Below are 21,403 nucleotides of genomic sequence, written 5' to 3' on the forward strand. Positions count from 1 at the left end.
AATGATAGGAACACTGTGATTTGATGTGATACATAACGATAGCCAATCCGCTATGTGAGGAACATCATGTGACCAACCTAGACAAAAGTTTAACAGAATAGTAAATAACAGAACAGAACAGTAACAGGAACCTAACTAGCCTAAAAAAACGGGTTTATGACATGGTGTGAACCTGAACTTGCTGAAACCTGGCTTTTTTATTACTTGTGTTTTGGGACAAAATGTATTATTTATACAAATATAATATGCTACATATAGCGTAATTTCCGGCCTAGAAGCTGCGACTTTTTTCACACGCTTTCAACCCGATGGTTTACGCCGTGATGCGGTTAATTTGTGCATTTTTTGTAACGGCCGTAAGGGGGCGCTCGAGCGGAAAAGGTAAGAATGAGACTGGTGGAATATATGTGCCAAGGAAATGACTTTTAACAGCCCAGTTAGCGCTGCGCTAGCGTGTTGCTGCTGTGTTACTGGCGTGTCTCAGTAATATTTACCGGTAAGTTTTATTTTAACCGGCCGTGTTAGCGCTAATGCTAGCGTTAAACTTTCAGTGTACCGTCTTTCTTTGTAAATATCCCGTGTTTCAATGTGGGTTTCAATGTGGGCACTTGCTGCTTTTACACAGCTGCGACGTATTCCTTTACAAATGTACTCGGTGAGGCTTGTAACCAGGTGCGCTCTGCAGGCCGGGAATTACGGTAAACACAAATGAAGCCTAAACATCTGGGATCGTCATCTTTGGTAGCTCTAGAACTGAATTATATCAAGAGACACTAGAGCAGAATTTCCATTCAATGTTACCTTCAGATCGCTCCCATTCAGCCGCATCCTGTTGATCTTCCTCCCGCTGGGCCGGGTTGAGTCAACCCAATAGATGAATTCCTTTTTGTAGTCAAAGTCTATATGGATGACGTTGTTAAGGCCCTGGGAATCACACAAAAAAAGAATAGTACAAACTCACGTCATTTGACTGAAGTTATCGAACTGGGACAACATTATTGAAAACATCCATTTACACTTTGTGTTATTGCCTCAGCATACAATTCATCATTTCTAAGTTTTGGTGTAAAAGTATGTACTGTTTATCCTTGATATAATGTTCAAGCATACACTATTTTATAGGGAGAGAAGCAGGATAACCAGGAGGGAAATTATTAGAAAATCTTGCACAAAGAACAAACATTTTTGTTCATGTTAATACAATTAACCACTCCACCCCAAAAAAAGAAAATGACAAATTTACATTGTGCCGCAAAGACACAGAGTTTCACAAAATGGTTTTGCAGACTTTCAAATTCAGTCTGCTGCTAGCGTCATGAGTTACATCATCAATAAAGAGGAGTGACCCTGTTTAAGAAGCAGCCATGCAAGCCCAAGCCATGACATGACCTCACCCGTGCCTCACAGATGAGCTTGTATGCTTTCAATAATGAGCAGATCCACACTTTGGTCTTTCCATTACTTTGGTGGTTAATCTTGGCCTCATCAGACCATAAAACATTGTTTCTTCCCAGCTCTCCCAATGTTTCTGTCATTAACTGCTGTTGATGCCCTTGGCTGACCTGTTTGATGACCCCAGTAGTTGCTTTCTTTTTCAGGACATTTCAAATTATTGTAGTGGCTATGCCTAATATTTGCGCAAAAGCTCTGATTGATTTTCCCTCTTCTCCTAGCTTCAAAGCGTTTAGCTTTTCTCCCATAGACAGCTTTCTGGTTTCCATATTCCCTTAAGAACAGATGTAGTTGTCACAGGTGAAAACCAAAGCCAAAAACGAGCACCATGACATGATTAATCTAAAAGTGGACGGTTTCAAATAAAAGATGCTCTGTCATGAGTTGTTTAGTACGACTAGATGTAAATATCATGAAATAAAACCTTTTTTTTTCTCCTACATCTTTTTTTCCAAATCCCAAATGGAAAACAAAGGAATTGACCTTGCCACTTTTGACTTTTGGAGGAAAAAAAGACTACTGGTACTTCAAATTTTTACATAACCTCGTGTCCTAGTCGCCTTTAAGAATTTTATGAGGTCATATTTAACGACGGGTGCTTGAATGTTGAATCCAATCATTGCAGCAGTACGACTCTTTTGCTTCGATCCCACTCACAGGACCTCATTGTCACTCAGACACACAGCCGCTCACAAAACACAAGCCCCCACCCTTGTGTCTCACTCTGAGGCTGCCTTGAAAAGGTGTCAGATAATCAAGCAGGTGAAATGAGACATCTTCATCAGATCATCAACACCTTCTCAGACTGGCGCCAAAGTGCCCCACGGGAGCGTCGCACTACTCCAAACATCATCTTTTGAGATGAAATCAGCATGCACCTTTTATCATCACGCTTAGATCGATGTTTTTCGTGTCCCTGTGGAGGGTATAGAAACCTTACGGCTGCAAAATTAATGACAAGCTTGCCATCAAGCAGAGCTTTCCAAAAAGATTCAGAATTTTTTTACATATCTAAACAGTAGGGCTTGTAGTCTTTCGGTTCTACATGTTAAAAATGTGTAGCTTTTAGTCTTGGTCTTGTTAGAAGACCAAAAGTTTGCTTATAGTGTTAAATATTCCTGTATTTGGATATCTTCATAGGTTTATTTAGAAAACAGAGTACATTAGGTTTCTTGTTGTTGCTACTTTGGTTGTGTATTTTTTGTATCTAAATTTTGATTGATGTTCATTCACCGATTACGAATACTGATACCAATGGTACATTTGATACGTAAAATTTAAATTGATAAGATAATTGTGAACAAAAACCTCTTTCTTCACATGATGATTTGCCAATGTGTTAAACAAGGGGCCCACTATCAATTTTTTTTTGCCTTAGTTACTGGTGGCCTTAGTTACTGGTGGTTAGGATCGTCAGCCTTCAGCAGTACCGGATACCGTGAAATTTGGTCCCTATTGGCCGATTTCTAGTAAGTTAGGTCATTAATGTCTGTCAAGATATCACCTCAACAATACTTTCTTCCCACCAATGAAAAAAAAATGCAAATAGTGAACTGAGACTAGGTATGGCTTTGAGGTACTGGACAAATTTGGCAAAGATTGCAAGACCAAAAAGTTAATATTCCTTACCTGTTTCAAGATTGTATAATTTGAGCCATCAACTCTCAGCTTACGAATCTCATGGTGGTCAGCCATGATAAGAAAAGGCTCTTCAGCTGAAACGAGAGACAGTGACTCTTTTGACTCTTGAATTCTGATTATGGAAAAAAAAAAAATAAAAACAAAGGAGCAAAAACCCAGCTAACCTGATGCAGCCTTGCAAACGTTAGAGTTGCGCTCCAGGGCTTCATAACCATCCACACACAAACATTTGTAGGAGCCGTAGGTGTTGATGCAGCGCTGGCTACAGGGGAGGGTGGTGGAACATTCATCAACATCCACACATGTCCTCCCATCATCCTTCAAGTGGAAACCGGGCCAGCATTTACACTGATGGCAGAAGTACCATTAGAACAAAAGAGATACATTTGAGCATGGTAAGATGCAGGCATGATATTATTTCACAATGATGGTGAGAGAGACACAACACTCATAAATGTAACATGTTGCAGTGAACGGAGACAGCTAAGAATAACTTAAAAGTGCCCGTATCGGCTGCTGCGGATACACGATAAAGCCTTTTCTTTCGGTCTTCTGCTGAGACCACAAATGTTTCAGATAAAGAGTCTGCATTGATGTGCTCCCTGTCCAGTTCTGACCCTGTCACCGCAGGAAAGAAAACGTTTATTGCGCTTTCAGCTTCTTTTCAAACACGGCAAGCCACATCTTGGGCATCTCGAACTGGAGGAGGAGGAGGCAAATCCAGGGATGAAGGCAGTCTGACAACAGTGATGGCCAAGGCTCCAGTGGATTTGGCCTTGACCGAGATTCAACCCTGACATCACACACCAGGAACCGGCAGCGAGCGCAAGAAGTTGTTGGCATATCATTTAACCATCCTTGCAAGATTCAAGGTTATTCCAAAAGTCAATGTATGCACGCTCCTCCAGATTTTATCAGTTCAAGGCGGCTATAGCATCAGCTGTGATGCACGATGCGCATTATGTATATGATCCACCTGGAGCATAGCTCAATTTTACATTTGAAACTATGTGAGTCCCAGGATACATGTGTGGAAACAATGAGTCCCAACCCTGGAACAATGAGCCCTTGCAACTTATCAGCACAGAATACAAATACAGAAATCCGCTGCTATATCACATTTCGTCCTTCACTGTACTGCTTTATTTCAGCTTTTTATTACAGTTGTTACTCTCCTTTTTACACTGTACAATATTTTTGATATCCATTGTGTTTTTTTTTATTTAAATTTTTAGGGCACGGCATGGAGGGATGTCTGGTAAGGGGTTCAAATTCTGGCCTCGGCTGTGTCTATAAAGTTGACTTTTGATAGCTTAGTAAATACTCAAGTTTTAAAATCAATGAATAATTGTGTTTACTAATTGTAAATTCAAAGCCATTCAAAATAATTGCTATGATTACTTTACCCATCATCGTACAACCCTTTTAGCTGAAGTGAAACCTGTGCTTTAACTTTGTTTCACCCAGTAGACCCAACAGACAGCGGGAATTTTTGAAGGAAAGTTTACCCTGCCTCTTGCCCAAGGTCATATGGGATAGGATTCAAGGATGAGCTTTATGAATGATAAATGAATGGCTAAATGGAATATGACCAGTCTACAGAGCACTTACCTTGTATCCAACAGAAAGATCCTGGCAGTCCTGTGTGCACCTGCTTATACGTCGATTCAAGCACTCGTTAACATTGCAGTTCCTCTCATCCGACTGGTCGCCGCAGTCATCTCTGCCATCACACAGATTGCCTTCGGAAATACAGCGTCCATTGGAGCACATGAAGAAGGAGCCGTTGCATAAACTTCCTGAAAAGAGTGAGACATAGCTGTTTCTACGGAAAAAATAAATAAAATTCAGAGAAAAGTCGGCGGGGATCTTTTTGTCCTGACATAGGACCTTGACTTTATAATTCTAGTCACAGACGCTCTGTTGGTCCTCGCTGCTTTTGTTCCTTTCACATGTCCTCATCATTTTGCCGGATCCGCACTGTGCGTCTGGTGACTCTGTTAAAAAGGTTCCAGCTGAGAGTCAAACAGCAGTCTTACCTGCGGCCAGACATTTGAGGTTCAGAGGCAGTTCATCCGAGTGGTCGGGACAGTCTGCGTAGCCATCACACTCCCACTGTGCACTGAGAAGACAGCGGCCATCCCCACAGCGAAACTCTCCTGATCCACATGAGCGGTAGACTGGAGAAAGACGGACAGACACATTTTCTGCAAGCTGCATTGAGACCTAACAGTTGACAAGGCAGTTTAACAGGCAATTCAGTTCAACAATATAATGGTCCACAAGGCAGGGAAGGGAAGTGGAATATTTTTGCATTTATTATTTATTTATTTTTATTTATAATCTACTTGAGTATTCATTTTGCTGAAAACGTTATTCCCAACATTTGATAACAGATATTGGTACTCTTTATTCCTTACTATTTCAAAATAGGCACGCATGATGACTAGATGTAAAAAAATAAAAAATAAAATAAGAAAAGAAAAAAATAGCGTGATATAGTCAACTATGGATGAGATCTTGATCGACTGATGGCCTGCGACCTTGGAGCCTAAAAGTAGGAACAAAATAGGGACATCAATGTCATGGAGGACTGTGAAATCGGGAGCATCAGTGACAATGGGTGATTTGGAGCACAAATATGGTTCCCATCGACGATCTTATTTAAGAGAGTTGTTGCATCCTGTCGGCTAGAAGAATGGTTTGCGACAAATGCGTTGACTTGTGCCAGCCAGTTAAAAAAACAAACATTGGGTGTATTTTTTTGTTACTTAATGGATAATTTTAGCAGAGCGAGAAACACGTCTTGGTGGCGTGAAAGTCGGGCCAATGCTGCCTGACTCTTAAACAACACATGCAACAGTTTTTTTTTTTTTCTTCTCACTGTTACGTGCAAATCCTGTTAATGTTAATCAATTAATAGATGAAGGAAATTATTTGGTATGTTTGTTTTTTATTCATTCTTTTATCAACGAATGTATTGCATGTAATTGACAGTAAAAAACTTTGTACTTTTGTAAAGTAAATTTCAAATTGACTTGGTCTACTAATTTGAGCACTCTTTAAGTACATGTAATTTTACATTTATTCAAAAGGGGGAGGCTTTCACTTTTTCCAAAAAAATCCCTTTTTGGAGTTTTTAATTAAATTTGTCAGTATGAGCTGACCGGAGTACATTAGTAAAATGATCTGAAAAGAAATCCGCCCTCTTAGGTGCCATTTTGTCCCTCGAATTTGTTTTTTATTTTAATTTTTTTTTTTTTTAAGCAAACACTACGCACCAGGAAGAAACTACCAATTAGAGATAGAACAGTTGACTGATGAGGTGTTAATCATTCTTGTGCACTCACAGGTACACAAAAAGCAGGCATACCCTGCAGACTCACACTACAATATTACATGTTACGCTGGGCTTGAGGAGCTTTTAATGAAACTATTGGGGAATACCCAAACCCAGTCAGCTACAAACGTTAAAAAGTTCCGCTTGTTTAGCTAGTAAGCAATATTCAAATTTATCACTCAGTCATTGCAGTGTCTCCAGTGTGGCTTTTACATCAATATATTTCAAGTACAAACACAATATTTCATCAGTGATTCATGAAAGTTCCACCGGACAGTTCCCATTTGATAATACACAATATATTCATAAACAAATTATATTACAGAAAAGTCCATATTTTTAAATATTTTTCAATAAGTTCACAAGTAAAACAAACATCAAATTTAAATGAGCTGAGATCTGAAAATCTCTCACGACACAATGTGCATTTTATTTAATCGGCAATAATTTCTTTCTAAAGATTGTTCTAAGCAGGTGGTTCAGTGTTTGTTACTTGCACCAAACACGATGAGTCATATGGGCTTAATTTTGCCCATCATTTTTGTACTGTCATTCCCAGCCTCAAGCTGTCATTAGGCTATCCTATTAAAAATCATAATGAAAGAGAACATGGAGAGCGCATGCAAATGAGGTCATTATCATAAACGGCAGATGAATATTAAGAGCAAAAAGGGCACACAACACATGGACTTGCCACATTCCACAGACTCGTCGGATCCGTCGCCGCAGTCATCATCGTGGTCGCAGACGAATCGCTGAGGGATGCAGGCTTTGTTGCGGCAGTAAAAGGAGTTGTCATCACACGTGTTGTTGGGTGCTAAAATGCACGAGAACAAGCAGACGCGGGTGCCATTTTTGAATGCAGTATGTTCAGAGAGCCAGAGTTGTAAACATAATAATTCTCTCCTGGTGTCTTTGTTGTCATAATTATTTCATAGGGCCTTTACATCGAGAAGCAGGTAAGGTTCAAATCTCCCATTAATGACCTGCGTGATTGAGTAACATGCAGATGCTCAACATAGACATTTGCTATTTGGGAATTTTGCGGGAACGCCGAATGAGGATTCATAGCAATGTAAATCAGCTGCAAAATGACTAAGTAGTAAATATTTAAAGGCTGCTGGGTGGCATCTTTATTGCTACTTCTCAATGGATTCCAACTCAAAGAACAAAGTGCACACCTCAGGAGGGTTAGCAGTTATTTTTCTCCACTCAATAAATTAATAGGCTCAAATATATTGGGTTTTTTATATGAAGATAAAGGGAAAATAATGGATGGAAGATTGCATTGCTGGAATACTCAAAAAGCTTCCATTCAGATCAGTCGAAAGTCGCTATGCAGTTGACAGCCACTAGGCTAAAGTAGCTGGGAATTGTTCAATAAAAATGGACCTTTCCGACCTGTTAATCACTCGTACAATAATAGCCAATCAGATAGCCGCATGGTCGCCATATTGTCCCACAACCAATGCTGGTTGTCAGTACCATGCGCTTGGAAAAGTTAATGTTACGAAGAAAATTATCCTAGGATGCGCTTGGGGAATGTGCAATTCTGATTAAAGATATCCTGCTAGGTTACAAGGGGCCCGCTTGATTAATTTTCCAAAGCCTAAAACACAGTTGAGGAAGTGTCTACGATGGATTAAGAGTTGCGGACGATGCTATGTGCAACTAAATGTGGACGATATCAACAAACACAAGGCTGTATGTTCAAAGGTAAGTGAGGAAGAAGTATCTTCTTTGAGTTTGATTTAACTATTATCAGTGCTTCAAACATTGCAGGCGAACAACCTTCACTTTGTTAGTGTATCAGTGAACTGCCGAATGAAGTGTGTAATGTTTTATGCCAAAGAGTCGGATTAATAATACCTAAATGTGCGATGTCATGCAAGAGATCACATCGGACTTTTAAGACAGAGCACTGGGTTCCATTACGAGCCAAGTCAGATGAATACACCCACTCAGTCATAAAAACGACAATGATATTACTCGTGATCTTTCAAAGTAAAAAGTACTCACCCTGCTTTACATGTGCAGTACGATCCCACTATTTTATCCTGTCGGATTTCAACATGAAGTTTTTGAGGCGTCAAGCTTTTTTTACATCGATCGCCAACATTTCGCTCTGACATTGTGTCCTGCTCTGTCCAAAATCTTAATTTCGTGTACATATCCTTGCATGAAACAGTTGAGACCTCTCTGTAGAACTCTCTTGGACGAGTCTGACGCATTTGGCAAAAAACAAATCCCCGATATTATCTGGTATACGCGATAGAGAATCGACTTCAAACATGTTCTGTTCAATCGTCATTTTGGAAGCTTGTGGGACATGGCTAAGGGGGCGGAGCTTAAGGTCGCCAACGAAAACGTCCATTACAGTATGACTCCACTCTTTGACATTTGAAGCAAATGACCAGAAAGACAACTTAAAAAGCTACAGTATACATACGAGTGTCAATAACCGCCAATGGTGCTTTATAATACTACCCACACGCAAAACAACTGTTAATCTTAAACTTTCCTTTGACTAGGACTGAACAATTCTCAGACCACTGTTACGAAAACAATACCCAATGCTTGTATCCCGAAGCTGTTTATACAAAATGCTTAAGTGATATAAACTGTTGCTGTGACCAGGTCAACGTGCAGGATTACAAAGTTGAGTTTACCACAGCCAGCTGCAGAAAGTTCATCGCTCCCGTCAGGGCAGTCTCTTTCACCATCACAGAGCCAGCGTTTTGGAACACAAGCATACGATCCCGGGCAGCTGAACAGCCCTGGAGCGCATGTCACTGAGCCTGAGAAAGAATTAAAAAAAAGAAAAAAAAGAAAAACCTTGACTATTTTAAAAAGCTGTGAGTATGTCGAGAAATTATCACATTCTTTTCCTCTGACAGCAAGCTTTGCCAACAACATATGCTAAACAGAGCAGTAGAGTTATAATTACAGTAAAATATCTGCATAACAAACATTTCTAGATTAATTTAACAGTCAAATAAAAAATGCAAAGTACAGCAGTTTGTAACATTGTATGTAACCTCTCTCGCTGTACTTTACACAAATGACATATTTGTATTAAGTACACTCAAACAACATTAAAACCCAATCCCCATTTTATTCATCATTACAAATTGAGCAAGGAATGAAAGTGAAATTGAGGAGTAGTCCTGCTTGTATTTCATGTTTTAGGAGGAGTCAGATACCTAATCTGATTTAGAGCCAAGACTGGATTTACACAGTATGCTTCTATTGATGCAATACACTTTTTTTCCCTCAAGTACCAGAATTATCATATGTCACAGCAACATGCAAAAAAATCTGATGCCTTAAGGTCAGTATCAGTCCACTTCTGAATACGCACAAGAATCCAAGATCAGATATCAAGAGCAAATGTTAGCATACTTTAAATGAACAGATCAGATATAACCGGTCCCCAAAACATTTATTTCATGCTGTTGTAATGTGGTGAATTTTTGGACACTCTTACTGGAAAGAACATCATTGAAAGTAATAAAAGATAAAAAGCTGTACCAGTGTGGATAAACGACTGCTTTTGCAATGTATAAACGGGCAGCCTCACTTTGATAATGTTCAATAAATAAATGAGATCGGTCAGTGTAACAAAAAAAAAAACAAAAAACAATTTGACTAAAATCGGATCATACGATTCAATTCAACATGTAAATATTTTCGGACGATCCATTATAACAATTATGTAGACATCGGAAAGAGAAATCATCTGCTTTTCATTATTCACGCATTTATTTCATCTACCAAAGTAGCTGTGCCTCCTGGGCCTCCGTTAAAGATCTATTTATGCCCACCTGAATCATCAGAGACGCCTGGAGTCTCATAACACTTGTCTCATTAAGATTGCTTTATTTCTGTACGTTTTTTCTTTTTTGCTCCACTCAAGGAACAGAGGGAGCTGTCAAACGTCATGTAATGCGGCCCGTGTGAACTTTCCTCACGACATCGTGAAGGGCATTTACCACAGATCTGTACGCTCTCGTCAAGGCCGTCGTCGCAGTCGTTCTCGCCGTCGCACAGCCATTGTTTGGCAATGCATTTATTCTTGGAGCAGGCAAATTGGTTCCACAAACACGACGAGTCTGCAGAGGCAAGGGAGGGAAAAATCAAAGACATATTGGGGATGAATTGGTATACCCGTTTGAAAGCCCCGACTGTATTAATATTTACTGTATGTATTTTTTTTGTTCCAAAAAAACAAATGGCCTGGCTGTTTGCGTTTCCTTTGCCCTATGGCATTACATAGGCGGCATTCAGACTACACAAAAAATAAAATTAATATATTCTATTTATTATTCTTTAAAAAATAAAATACCACAACAAGCTTGACCTTTTCTTGCTGTTTTCCTTTTCATTTTGACATGACCAAACACATGATACTGAGAGCTCTCGATTTTAAAGTAACAAATAGCATGTGCAGTGGCTTAAAGACGGGTTAGCATGCAATGCATTAAGGCATTCTATGCTAATTCTTTACTTGGCTTTCAAAAGACTGCTTTATATTTATGGCCTCGAGGTGTTTCTCATACCAATATTTACTGTCATTATTACATTCCCAGGTGATTCACAAAGTGTAACAAACTATTTTTTTCACACCCCCATAAAAATATGTTGTCACGCAGAACTATAAGACATTCAGTTGCTGCCATGGTAACCATTTTTCAATCCACTGTTTTATGTTTATGGGATACTGTACAAGTGTTTCTCATTTAAAAAAAAAATCAATTCATCAATCATTTTCAACACCGCTTAACCTTGTTAGGGTCACGGGGTGCTGGAGCCCATTTCAGCTGACTTCGGGTGAAAGACGGACTACACCCTGAAGTGGTCCCCAGTCAGTCCCAGGGCACATACAGACAAGGACAGCCATTCGCACTCACATTCACACCATCACTGAGTGGGAAATGAACCCACGCTGGCCGGACCTAAGTCAGGTGAGTGTGCAACTACACCATCGGTGATTTCATAAAAAAATATTAACTGTAAATGTGACATTTTGAGGCCACGAATAGAGTGCAATGGCATCAGAATACATTGTCACGCAGAACTCAAAGCACTAAGTGAGAGTTTTTTAATTGATTGCTTATATTTAGGTGGCATACAACAACTAGTGTGCATGTTTTTCATTACCGCTAGGTGGTGGTGGGATATTGGAATGAAAGTCTACAGATTTTTTTTTATAACATCATTCTATATAATGTGAAAGTTGTTTTAATTTTCCCCTTTTCCCATGTCTAAAGTGCACTACTTCTTTTTTTACGTTTTTTTTGTGGGTAGGGGTGGGCGGAATGGGCATTATACATGGAAAATGACGGTAAAAAGATCAGTGCGGCAGGGCACGCCTCCAATACGTATTCAGTAAGAGAGTGAGCCTTTGTGTGGAGCAATCATTTTGTGCATTTGTTAAGCAATTTAATGTGAACGTAAGCAATCAAATTTAATTTGTGAAGTTAATTGCACATGGGTTTATTAAAGCCCAGATGAAATTGTTGGGTTACGTCAGACAAACAAATAACCGGAGCGACGTGCTGTGACACCGATGCCTGGCAGGGAAAAACTTAAAGTCAAGTCTCCTTTAAGAGATGTAGGCTACAAACTATTTTGATGCTAATAAATGAAGAGGGCTTGCTAATTATTTGTGGTGACTACAGTTAACTTCAGCCCTCAACCTGCAGATTCACACTTTGTGTTTTCAGCTATTCATGGCAAGGTACTGGGTGTCACTAATTTAAATTTCGATTTTGCAATTAGTGTGGATATGTAAGTCCAGGATTGACATAGCAAGTACATTTATTTAGTCCTCAAGTGTCAGTTACACTGTCAATCTGCCTGAATACGTTTACAAGGCATGACTGCAAATACATTCTGAAAGGTTCACACTTCAAGTTGCATGCTGTGATGAATCAGTTGAACCTTTCAAGAATTCCTGATGGATGTGAAAATGTATCAAATACTGAAATGAATTTTTTTCATTTTTTATGGAAGGTTCATAAAGTTCATTGATCCACTGAAAATCTGTAAGTTGCACATGTACATGAAAACCGATTTTTAATAACATTAAAAAAGTTTTCAAATTCATTCGAGATTGCTCATATGGTTTGAAGAAATATTTGCAACAAGATAATCAATAAATGCGACTATTTTCTTAATTGCAGTTGTAAAAAAATGTTTAAAAAAAAAAAAGAAAACTGCTTATTTATATCTAATGAGGCCATGGAAATACTGATCCGGCGCGCTTAAAATCAAACTGGGGTGAATGTGGCCTGCAAACTAAAATGAGTTTGACAACCCTGCAACTACAACGCATTTTCACATACAAATTCACAAATTTACAGTAGTAAACCGTGACCTTTGTGTGGATAAGCAGCTCAGATAAAGGTTGGATGGATGGAAATTGCGGACTGAATGCACAGGCATTATTATTGAGATTAATCAGGGTTGCAGTCTATTTAGGTTTTATAGAGGTCGGCTCCAGCACTTGGATCTTCCGAATGGTTCACTATTTTCTATGCACACAAATACAGTATATGTACTGTACAGGCTACATGAACATGTGTGTTACGTCATGTGACATATAAAAAGTGTAAAGTAAGGGGAGGTCACACTTTCTAATGGTCACGTTAGCCTTTTTATGTGTTTTTTTTATTGTATTCTGATAAAGAGTAATCATTAGCTTGGCTGATACAAGTAATCTAATGATAGCCCAAGACTAAGCATCAGACTTTTTAATATAAAAGCTCTAAAGAAATGATTATTGAGGGTAATTTCCTTTAATCTATTTGGTAAGAAGCACCCAGTGGTGATGGGAAACAGAGGTTAATAGAAAGGCATTGCGGTGATCATTATGTCGAAATGCGCATTTAGTCATTATCTGCATTCAGCGGTGTGTCTGTAAGGCACTCTGTGTTACCCCAGGGAGTCATTTATTGGTGGCTTTCTCCCGGTTGCCAGGTCTGCCAGAGTCTGACAGAGCTTTGATGCGAGAGGAGCGGGAGGATACGTTGCTGTGTGTCGGACGACGGGACGAGAAATTATGGATATGGATCCTGGCTAGCAAGGGGAGCAGGGACGCGTGCGTGCGAGCCTATTGTGCGTTCACCTGCTTGTCAGACTTTAGATGTGAAGATGTGAGATAATGCTTAGGAAAATGTTAAATAGCTAAATCTGGACACAGTGATTATGCAGAGTTGCTGTATGCGAAACTAAATTTGCATTTCAGACTCTTCAAGTGCATTAGAAAATAGCAGGTCTGCCACATGTTAAATGTATCAAAGGCAAAGCTATTGTTCTACGTTGCACACAGAACAGCGCTGTACAGAGTTGAAAAGCACATTATCCACAGCGAAGTGACAAATGATGATTTCATCGAAGAGGATGTGAAATTGGAAATTATTTGAAATGTGATGACATTTTTCTGAAACCCCTTTCCCTTTTGCAGTCAGATTATCAGCGTCTGGAGCTTTTTATATGATAATTAACACAGTGAAATTGGGGTATTGTCGATTTGTCGCCAAATGCTATTCAGAACGAGCTATGGCAAAATTCACATCTATTCACATGAAGGCAAATGTGAAGCATGGGTTGTCATTGTTTCTCACTGGCACAAAAAGAGGAGAAGGAAACGGCCATGTATAATACACCACTCGAACAATAATTTACACAATATTATCGGGTAACTTCAAGACAATCAAATGTTAACGCTTCATTGCTTTCCACTGCACACCAACAGAGTTTTTTTTTTTTTTGGTAGTATCCTCATCAAATAGTGTAAACGGCAACTACATGCGGTTGATATTAGTCTTCTATGTTTGACCTCAAGTGACATGGTGGCAACATGTTCTACCCGTGCCGGTTTCCTCCCACATCCCCAAAATATACATTAATTGGAGACTTTAAAGTGCCCTGAGGTGTGATTGTGAGTGCAAGGGTTGTTTGTCTCTATGTGCCCTGCGATTGGCTGGCAACCAGTCCAGCGTGTACCCTGCCTCCCGCACGCAGATAACTGGGATAGGCTCCAGCACTCCTGCGATCCTTGTGAGGATAAGCGGCTCAGGAAATTGATTAATTTTCTCATACAAGAAAATAGAAAGTTACGTGAAACTGCCTTTGGACAATATAAATGATCACTGTGTCACTCTATCGCTCTGTCTCCTCTCCATTCTGCATATTGTATGCAATGTTTGTTTTGCAAGGCTAGATCTGGCTCAATGGACAAAACACAAAAACACAAGGCTCCTTTTTGATAAGAAGATAAATATCCCATTTTACATTGGTATTCTGTACGGCACACAAACAACGTTATTCATTTCAGAGAGTTTAATATTTGTTAGTTTACCACACTGGAATTCATCCGCGCCATCTTCACAGTCTTTCTGGCCATCACAAAGCCAAACACTGGAGATGCAGTTCCCACTGGGACATGAAAAGTGGCCTTCCTCGCACTTCTGACCATGGGACACTTGATGAGGAAGAAGAAGGAGGCGTTAGTTTATATTCAGCTATCTTTAAATGGCAGGGTGTGGCTTGAGTCTCATGCAAACCCATCGTCATGCTTAAGTTTTCCCCCACTCTAGATTTACAACAACACTAGCCCTTATTGTGATAACATGACTGTAATGAGTTAATCAACATTTTTTTTTTTACCTCTTTACTGAAAGAGAATTGCAGGATTAATCCCAGAGTATGGCTTGCTCAAAAATTATGAAAGTCGATTAAGAGAACATTCACTCATGGTGTTAAAAATGAATGGACAGACAAATAGGCGGCACGGTGGAGCAGCTGGTCCCATCGTTGGCCTCAGTTCTGACGACCGGGGTTCGTATCACAGCCCACCTGTGTGGTGTTTGCATGTTTTCCCTGTGCCTGCTTGGGTTTTCTCCAGGCACTCCGGTTTCCTCCCACATCCCATAACAGGAGACTCGAAATTGTCCCTAGGTGTGATCGTGACTGTTGTCTGTCTCCATGTGCCCATCGATTGGGTGGCAACCTGTTCAGGGTGCACCCTCCTCTCCCCTGAACATAGCTGGGATAGGCTCCAGTACTTCCACAACCCTTGTGAGGATAAGTGGCTCAGAAAATGGATGGATGATTTGACCAGTACTTTTCCTCGCTCTTCTAATAGGAAGACGGATCCTTCGACCAAACAAATGATACGCAACTCGGGTGTCAGAACGTGTAAAATAAATGAACTGGGACCCCGGTTTGTCAGAGCAAGCAAACGTTTAGCGAGGTTTCAGTCGTAAAGAAACATCTCGTGCACCTGCTAAAAGCTTATTATGAAAACTTGTTTTGATTTCATTTGACAGGTCGTTTTGAGGTTCGGACCTTTACTCTGAGAAAACTATTAACAACCGGACAACTCGAACGAAGATCCCTGGTGGATATCGCGGCCGTTATCCTGATTTACAAATTTACTGCTTACTTTGCAGTGTCATGTTGCGATCACATCTGAAAATTATGTTTTCGAAATTTAAAAAGCAGTTATGTAAGTGGGTTTTTATTCCCAGTTACTCACCCTGGCAGTTGGCCTCATCAGCATAATCTCCACAGTCGTTGGCACCGTCGCAGATCCACAAGGGGTGGATGCAGAGTGAAGTTGAATTACACCTGATGAAATCTTTCCCTTTCACCCCCAGCTTGTAAAAGTGAGAGCAGTCGGTGTGGTCTGAATACAAAAGACAAGACAACAATAAATGTCTGTCACCGTGGTAGTATAAAAGGAAGAGGTAAGCTATGGTATTGGGGGCATTATTCACTGTGATCCAAGTGACAAGCACATATTCAAGAGGCTGGATCCAGCTGAGAGAACAGCTCTATTGCTAGAGGTAAAGCTTTGACACGATGTTTCCTTTTTAACTGCCATAAAAAAAAAAAAAAGCACGGCCGTAAGGACTCACTGCAGTTTTTTTCATCCGAGGCATCAGCGCAGTCAATGACCTGGTTACACCAGGCTGTGCCGGGTACACAGCTCCCATCCTTGCAGGGTAATTCTGATGAGCCGCATGTGACATCTGGGAGGAGAGAATTAGCATTTCACAAGGATAGCAGAGTTGGCATTACAAGTATGTTACACAACAATACCTGGATTTAAACAAAATAAACGGGACACGCTGCAACTTCATAATCTCTCTGTTTAATGTGATGTGTGTGCAGTCACGTGGGTGTGCCAGCATTGTGATGAAATATGAAGACCCTCTGTTGTGAGATGACTATAGCACGATGGCAAATCTTCTTCTTTCGGCTTGTCCCATTAGCGGTCGCCACAGCGTGTCATCTTTTTCCATCTAAGCCTATCTTGTGCATCTTCCTCTCTGACCCCCACAGTCTTCATGTCCTCCCTTAAAACATCCATCAACCTTTTCTTTGGTCTTCCTCTTGCTATTTTGCCTGGCAGCTACATCCTCAACACCCTTCTACCAATATACTTGCCCCTGAACATTTCCAAACCATCGAAGTCTGCTCTCTCTAACCTCATCTCCAAATCATCCAACTTTGGCTGTCACTCTAATGAGCTCATTGCTAATCCTTGCTTGATATTTATTAATAAGCCTCATAACGAGAGAATTATTCTCAGGGGTCACCCGGAAATCTCAAATATTTTAATGGAGATAACAAAATACTAATTAACTAGCTAACTAACTAAATTATTGTGAAATCAAATCAGAGCACTGAATGTGACGCTAATAGTTTTTTGTTTTTGTGACACTTCAAATTCTAAAAGCATTGGCCTCACAGTTCAATCCCGGACCCACCTGTGTGGAGTTTGCATGTTCTCCCCGTGCGTGCGTGGGTCTTCTCCGGGCACTCCGGTTTCCTCCCACATCTCAAAAACATCCAACATTAAATGGACACTCTAAATTGCCCCAAGGTGTGATTGTGAGTGCAGTTGTTTGTCTCCATGTGCCCTGCAACTGGCTGGCAACTAGTTCAGGGTGTACCCTGCCTACTGCCCATTGACAGCTGGGATAGGCTCCGGCACTCCCGCGACCCTCGTGAGGATAAGCGGCTAAGAAAATGGATGGATGGATATACAACTATGAAACATGCCATGAGTGTCAGTGGTTTTTATCTTTCTGTACATGAACCAACCGTGCATTTTTTTTTCCTCAACACAACACACGTTTTACTACCAACCATTACACATAATGTTCGAGTTTAAGGTGCTCAAACTTGTCTTACGTATAAAATCTTGAAACATGTCTCCCTCATAATTGATGTGACAAACCAAGATACACTGACAAATATTCATGTTCTCAAAAGCTTTGCTAGTCTCAAATCCAAGGCGATACATGACAGCCTGCTACAGGGATCTGTTAGTCATTACAGTGGTTAAAAACCTGAATTTAAGAGGCAAGCGTGGCAAGACCCTATTCCAAAACACATTTGAATAGATTTGTTGGTGACAGTAATTACAATTGACAAATTTAAAGATGCACTGTAATGAATGAGTTAAAGGCATGAAACCAATAAATTGTGGTTGTTAAAAACAGATGGGGAATGTTGATTTGAGATACGAGTGTTTTGACTTACAACAGGGTAACAGGACAAACTAAACTCGCAAGTTAAGGCACCACTGTGCTCATTCTAATTCCTCGAGGGGAAATTTATGTGAGTAATCTCTTTTATTCCTCTTGGGCTTTTCACAGAGGGAGGACCACTCTCTACTTGTTTGGACTCTTCCACTTGCTAAAATCAACAAAACAACGCCAGCCTGCCGGGTGAAGGACCAAAAAGGATTGTTTGGACTTTCAAAAGCAGCTTTTCAGGGTGTCCGTTGGGGGTGAGACTCATTTGTGCATCCTCTGTAATCTCGGGACTCATTAGTAAGAGAGAAGCTTAGCGCAGCATGTGGTTTTGTGTTTTGTATTAATGCAGGCAAAAACGTGGCCCTAAGAGGCGTCCGAGGACGCTTTGAACACAAGCAAACGGCCTTGACTTACTGGCACAGAACGCTTCATCGGAGTTATCCCCACAGTCATCGATCCCATCGCAGAAGTGACTGTTGGCCACACAGCGTTGGTTGTAGCAGGGCTTGAAACCCTTACGGCAGTTCCTGTTGTCTGGACACATTAAAATACATATGTAAATGGATGGAATTCATTGGTATGAACATAGCAGATGGCGAATCGTGTGGAATGTTTGAATTTAATTCCCTGTCCTCAAACTCAAGGCCCGTGGTACTGATAGGGATCGCCAAATCAAAGCAAATCATGTGCATCAACTTCCACTGCACAAATTGTCTTATTGCAATAAACAATGTTACAACATAATAAATGTTTTTGTCACCACTCCCATATTTACAGTATGTGAAGAACCTAATACCCATGACCTCTGATGTAAAATTGGCTATGCATTAATATTTATATACAAAAATATGAAGCAGTCACCATTTCAATGGTTTTACAGTCATAAGCCCCCGAGAGTAATCTGACCCATGACAAAGATGGGGTTGACACCCCTGCGAATCTAAGAACTGTATCCCCGTTACCGTTGTGTTCCTTACCACAGTACTGCATCTTTTCATCGGATTTATCCTTGCAGTGTGCAATTCCATCACAGGTAAGCTCGTAGCTAATGCACTCTCCATTCCCACACTCAAACTCGCTGTGGATGTTGCAAGATGATTTTTTTGCTGCAGTATGAGAAAGACACACAAAAAAATGGGATTCCACTCAAAAATGGAGGGTAAATCTGTTGTAGTGCGATTAACTGTGTAATTCTAGCGACATAAGATAAAAAAGCAAAATGGTTTTTGTTTTTCATTGTGTTATTTATTTGAGAGAAAGAATTTAAAATCACTTCCTATAGAGTAACGCAGGTGAGAGCTAAATGTGAAATATGAGCAGTATGACCTGTGTTTGAATCCTTATTAATCCTTGCTAGATACGTGACCATTGAGAGACTTGAAAAAGGTTAATGGCAGCAAAATAAGTGTCTGTTGAGAATGCTTTGGAACAAACATTCCGTGCCACTTAAGATAAACACGAGCAAATAACCCATGCGGTGGGAGCATTTATTATCAAATATATGGAGCCCCACTTCATGCACATTTCAATGATGTAAAAATGTAGCTGTTGAAATAAGAATGGGTCGATTGGCCCACACTGTTTCATAAGTAGTTTTTTGGGTTTTGTTTTGTTTAGATTTGTGTTTTAAATTCACATACATATTTTATATTAGAAGAAGAAGAAGGTGCAGTTCACCATTCAAAAGTTCTTTAAATAACAGGAAACTTGAAATAACAATATATGTTCACGACAAAATAAATAAATACAAAATAAATAAATGATTGCTGGCGGCACGGTGGAGCAGCTGGTAAAATGTTGGCCTCACAGTTCTGAGGACCCGGGTTCGATCCCAGACTCGCCTGTGTGTTTCCATGTTGTCCCCGTGCCTGCATGGGTTTTCTCCAGGCACTCCCCCCCCCCCACAAAAAAAAAATTAAAAAAAAATGCAACATTAATTGGACACTCTACATTGCCCCTAGGTGAGATTGTGAGTGCGACTGTTTGTCTCGATGTGCCCTGCGATTGGCTAACAACCAGTTCATGGTGTACCCTGCCTCCTGCTTGTTGACAGCTGGGATAGGCTCCAGGGCTTTCCGTGACCCTCGTGAGCATAAGCGGCAAAAGAAAATGGATGGATGGTTAAATTACTGCTTACAAACAAAATAGAGAAAAAAAAGTATACAACTCTTTTTACACAAAACTTGTAGTGCAGTGCATTGTATGAATAATTTTGATACTGTGACCCAAAAAACAAGCTAGAGACTGTACTGTCTGTTACCTGTACTGTTCCAACCACAGTCTCCTTCTTTTCCTTTTGGCTTGTCCCATTAGGGGTCGCCACAGGGTGTCATCTTAGATTATTATTATATGATTATTATTATCATTATTATATTTGTTTGGCATAGTTTTACGCCAGATGCTCTTTTACACCACAACCCCTCTGCTTTTAGCCGGGGAGAAAAGCGTACAGCACCTGGTATTCCCAGGCGGTCTCCCATCCAAGTACTAACAAGGGCCAAACCTGCTAAGCTTCCGAGATCTGACGAGATCCGGTGTTCTCCGGTCCATCATTGTTTGGCGAGGAAAGCTCAACTCTCTGAGGCCTCCTCGCCATGGACAACTCAGGAAGCACACATTTGTAAAAAATACTAAAGGTTAAATAAATTGATGATTTTACTAATGTTCTTTTATTTTTTTACATAAAATAATGAACTATTTATTTGAAAAGATAAAAATGAGGAAATTCAGTTTCAATAATTTGAGGGGAAAAATACAAAAGCGATGGGGAAATATAACAGGGATGATAATTTACCCTCAGTGGGCCAGATTAAAGAAAAGCACGGGTGATATGAGGCTCACGGGCCATACTTTACCAACCCATGGACTGTAAACAGCAAGGTTAAGTAAACATCTCACGTCCAAATAACTAATCCATGCCAAGTACCATTGAAATCAATATCTGCAAGTGCAAATACGGGTTAGCAATTGTGGATTCTGTCTAATTGAATGTGACTTACACACACATCTGTTGTCATCCAGGAGGACGCGTTCGCCGCGGCAGGTGCAGTTGACCCTCCCCTGGGCGGTCAGTAGACAGAGGTCACCGCAGCCTCCGTTCATATGTTGACACGGTGATAGCTCACCTTCAAAAATAATCCAAGCAACGTTAAGCGTGCAGAGGCAGCAAAGGCTTCCTAATTTCGATGTCATCAGTCACTCGTCTTACCGAACGACACAGCTTGTGGCTTTCTTTTTCAATCAGCTGTACCATTACCGGATGAGATAGCAAATATAATACATGATCATTCTTCCTTTCATGGCAAATGTGCCTGATCCTTCTTCAGTCTAATAACTGAACTACCCAACCTGATACTTTATAGCTAATGGAGATGACTGGCGGGAGGGATTTTGCTATCCAATACATGTGCAGCTG

The 21,403-nt window shown here is 40.3% G+C and overlaps 1 protein-coding gene across 1 annotated transcript in view; it reads right to left on the reverse strand.

The window, feature by feature from the left end:
• The window catches only part of lrp1bb (low density lipoprotein receptor-related protein 1Bb), a 217,218-nt gene that overhangs the window by 58,643 nt on the left and 137,172 nt on the right, over positions 1-21,403 (reverse strand). The window contains 14 exon segments of the mRNA XM_061842266.1: positions 802-924; positions 3,082-3,167; positions 3,258-3,441; positions 4,705-4,892; positions 5,133-5,273; positions 7,116-7,250; positions 9,103-9,231; positions 10,426-10,545; positions 14,799-14,921; positions 15,978-16,127; positions 16,360-16,473; positions 18,403-18,522; positions 18,966-19,094; positions 20,988-21,113. Of these exon segments, the coding sequence (XP_061698250.1) occupies positions 802-924; positions 3,082-3,167; positions 3,258-3,441; positions 4,705-4,892; positions 5,133-5,273; positions 7,116-7,250; positions 9,103-9,231; positions 10,426-10,545; positions 14,799-14,921; positions 15,978-16,127; positions 16,360-16,473; positions 18,403-18,522; positions 18,966-19,094; positions 20,988-21,113 (1,868 nt within the window).

This window comes from Syngnathoides biaculeatus, chromosome 14 (assembly GCF_019802595.1).
Source record: "Syngnathoides biaculeatus isolate LvHL_M chromosome 14, ASM1980259v1, whole genome shotgun sequence".
In the NCBI taxonomy this organism is placed as follows: Eukaryota; Metazoa; Chordata; class Actinopteri; order Syngnathiformes; family Syngnathidae; genus Syngnathoides; species Syngnathoides biaculeatus.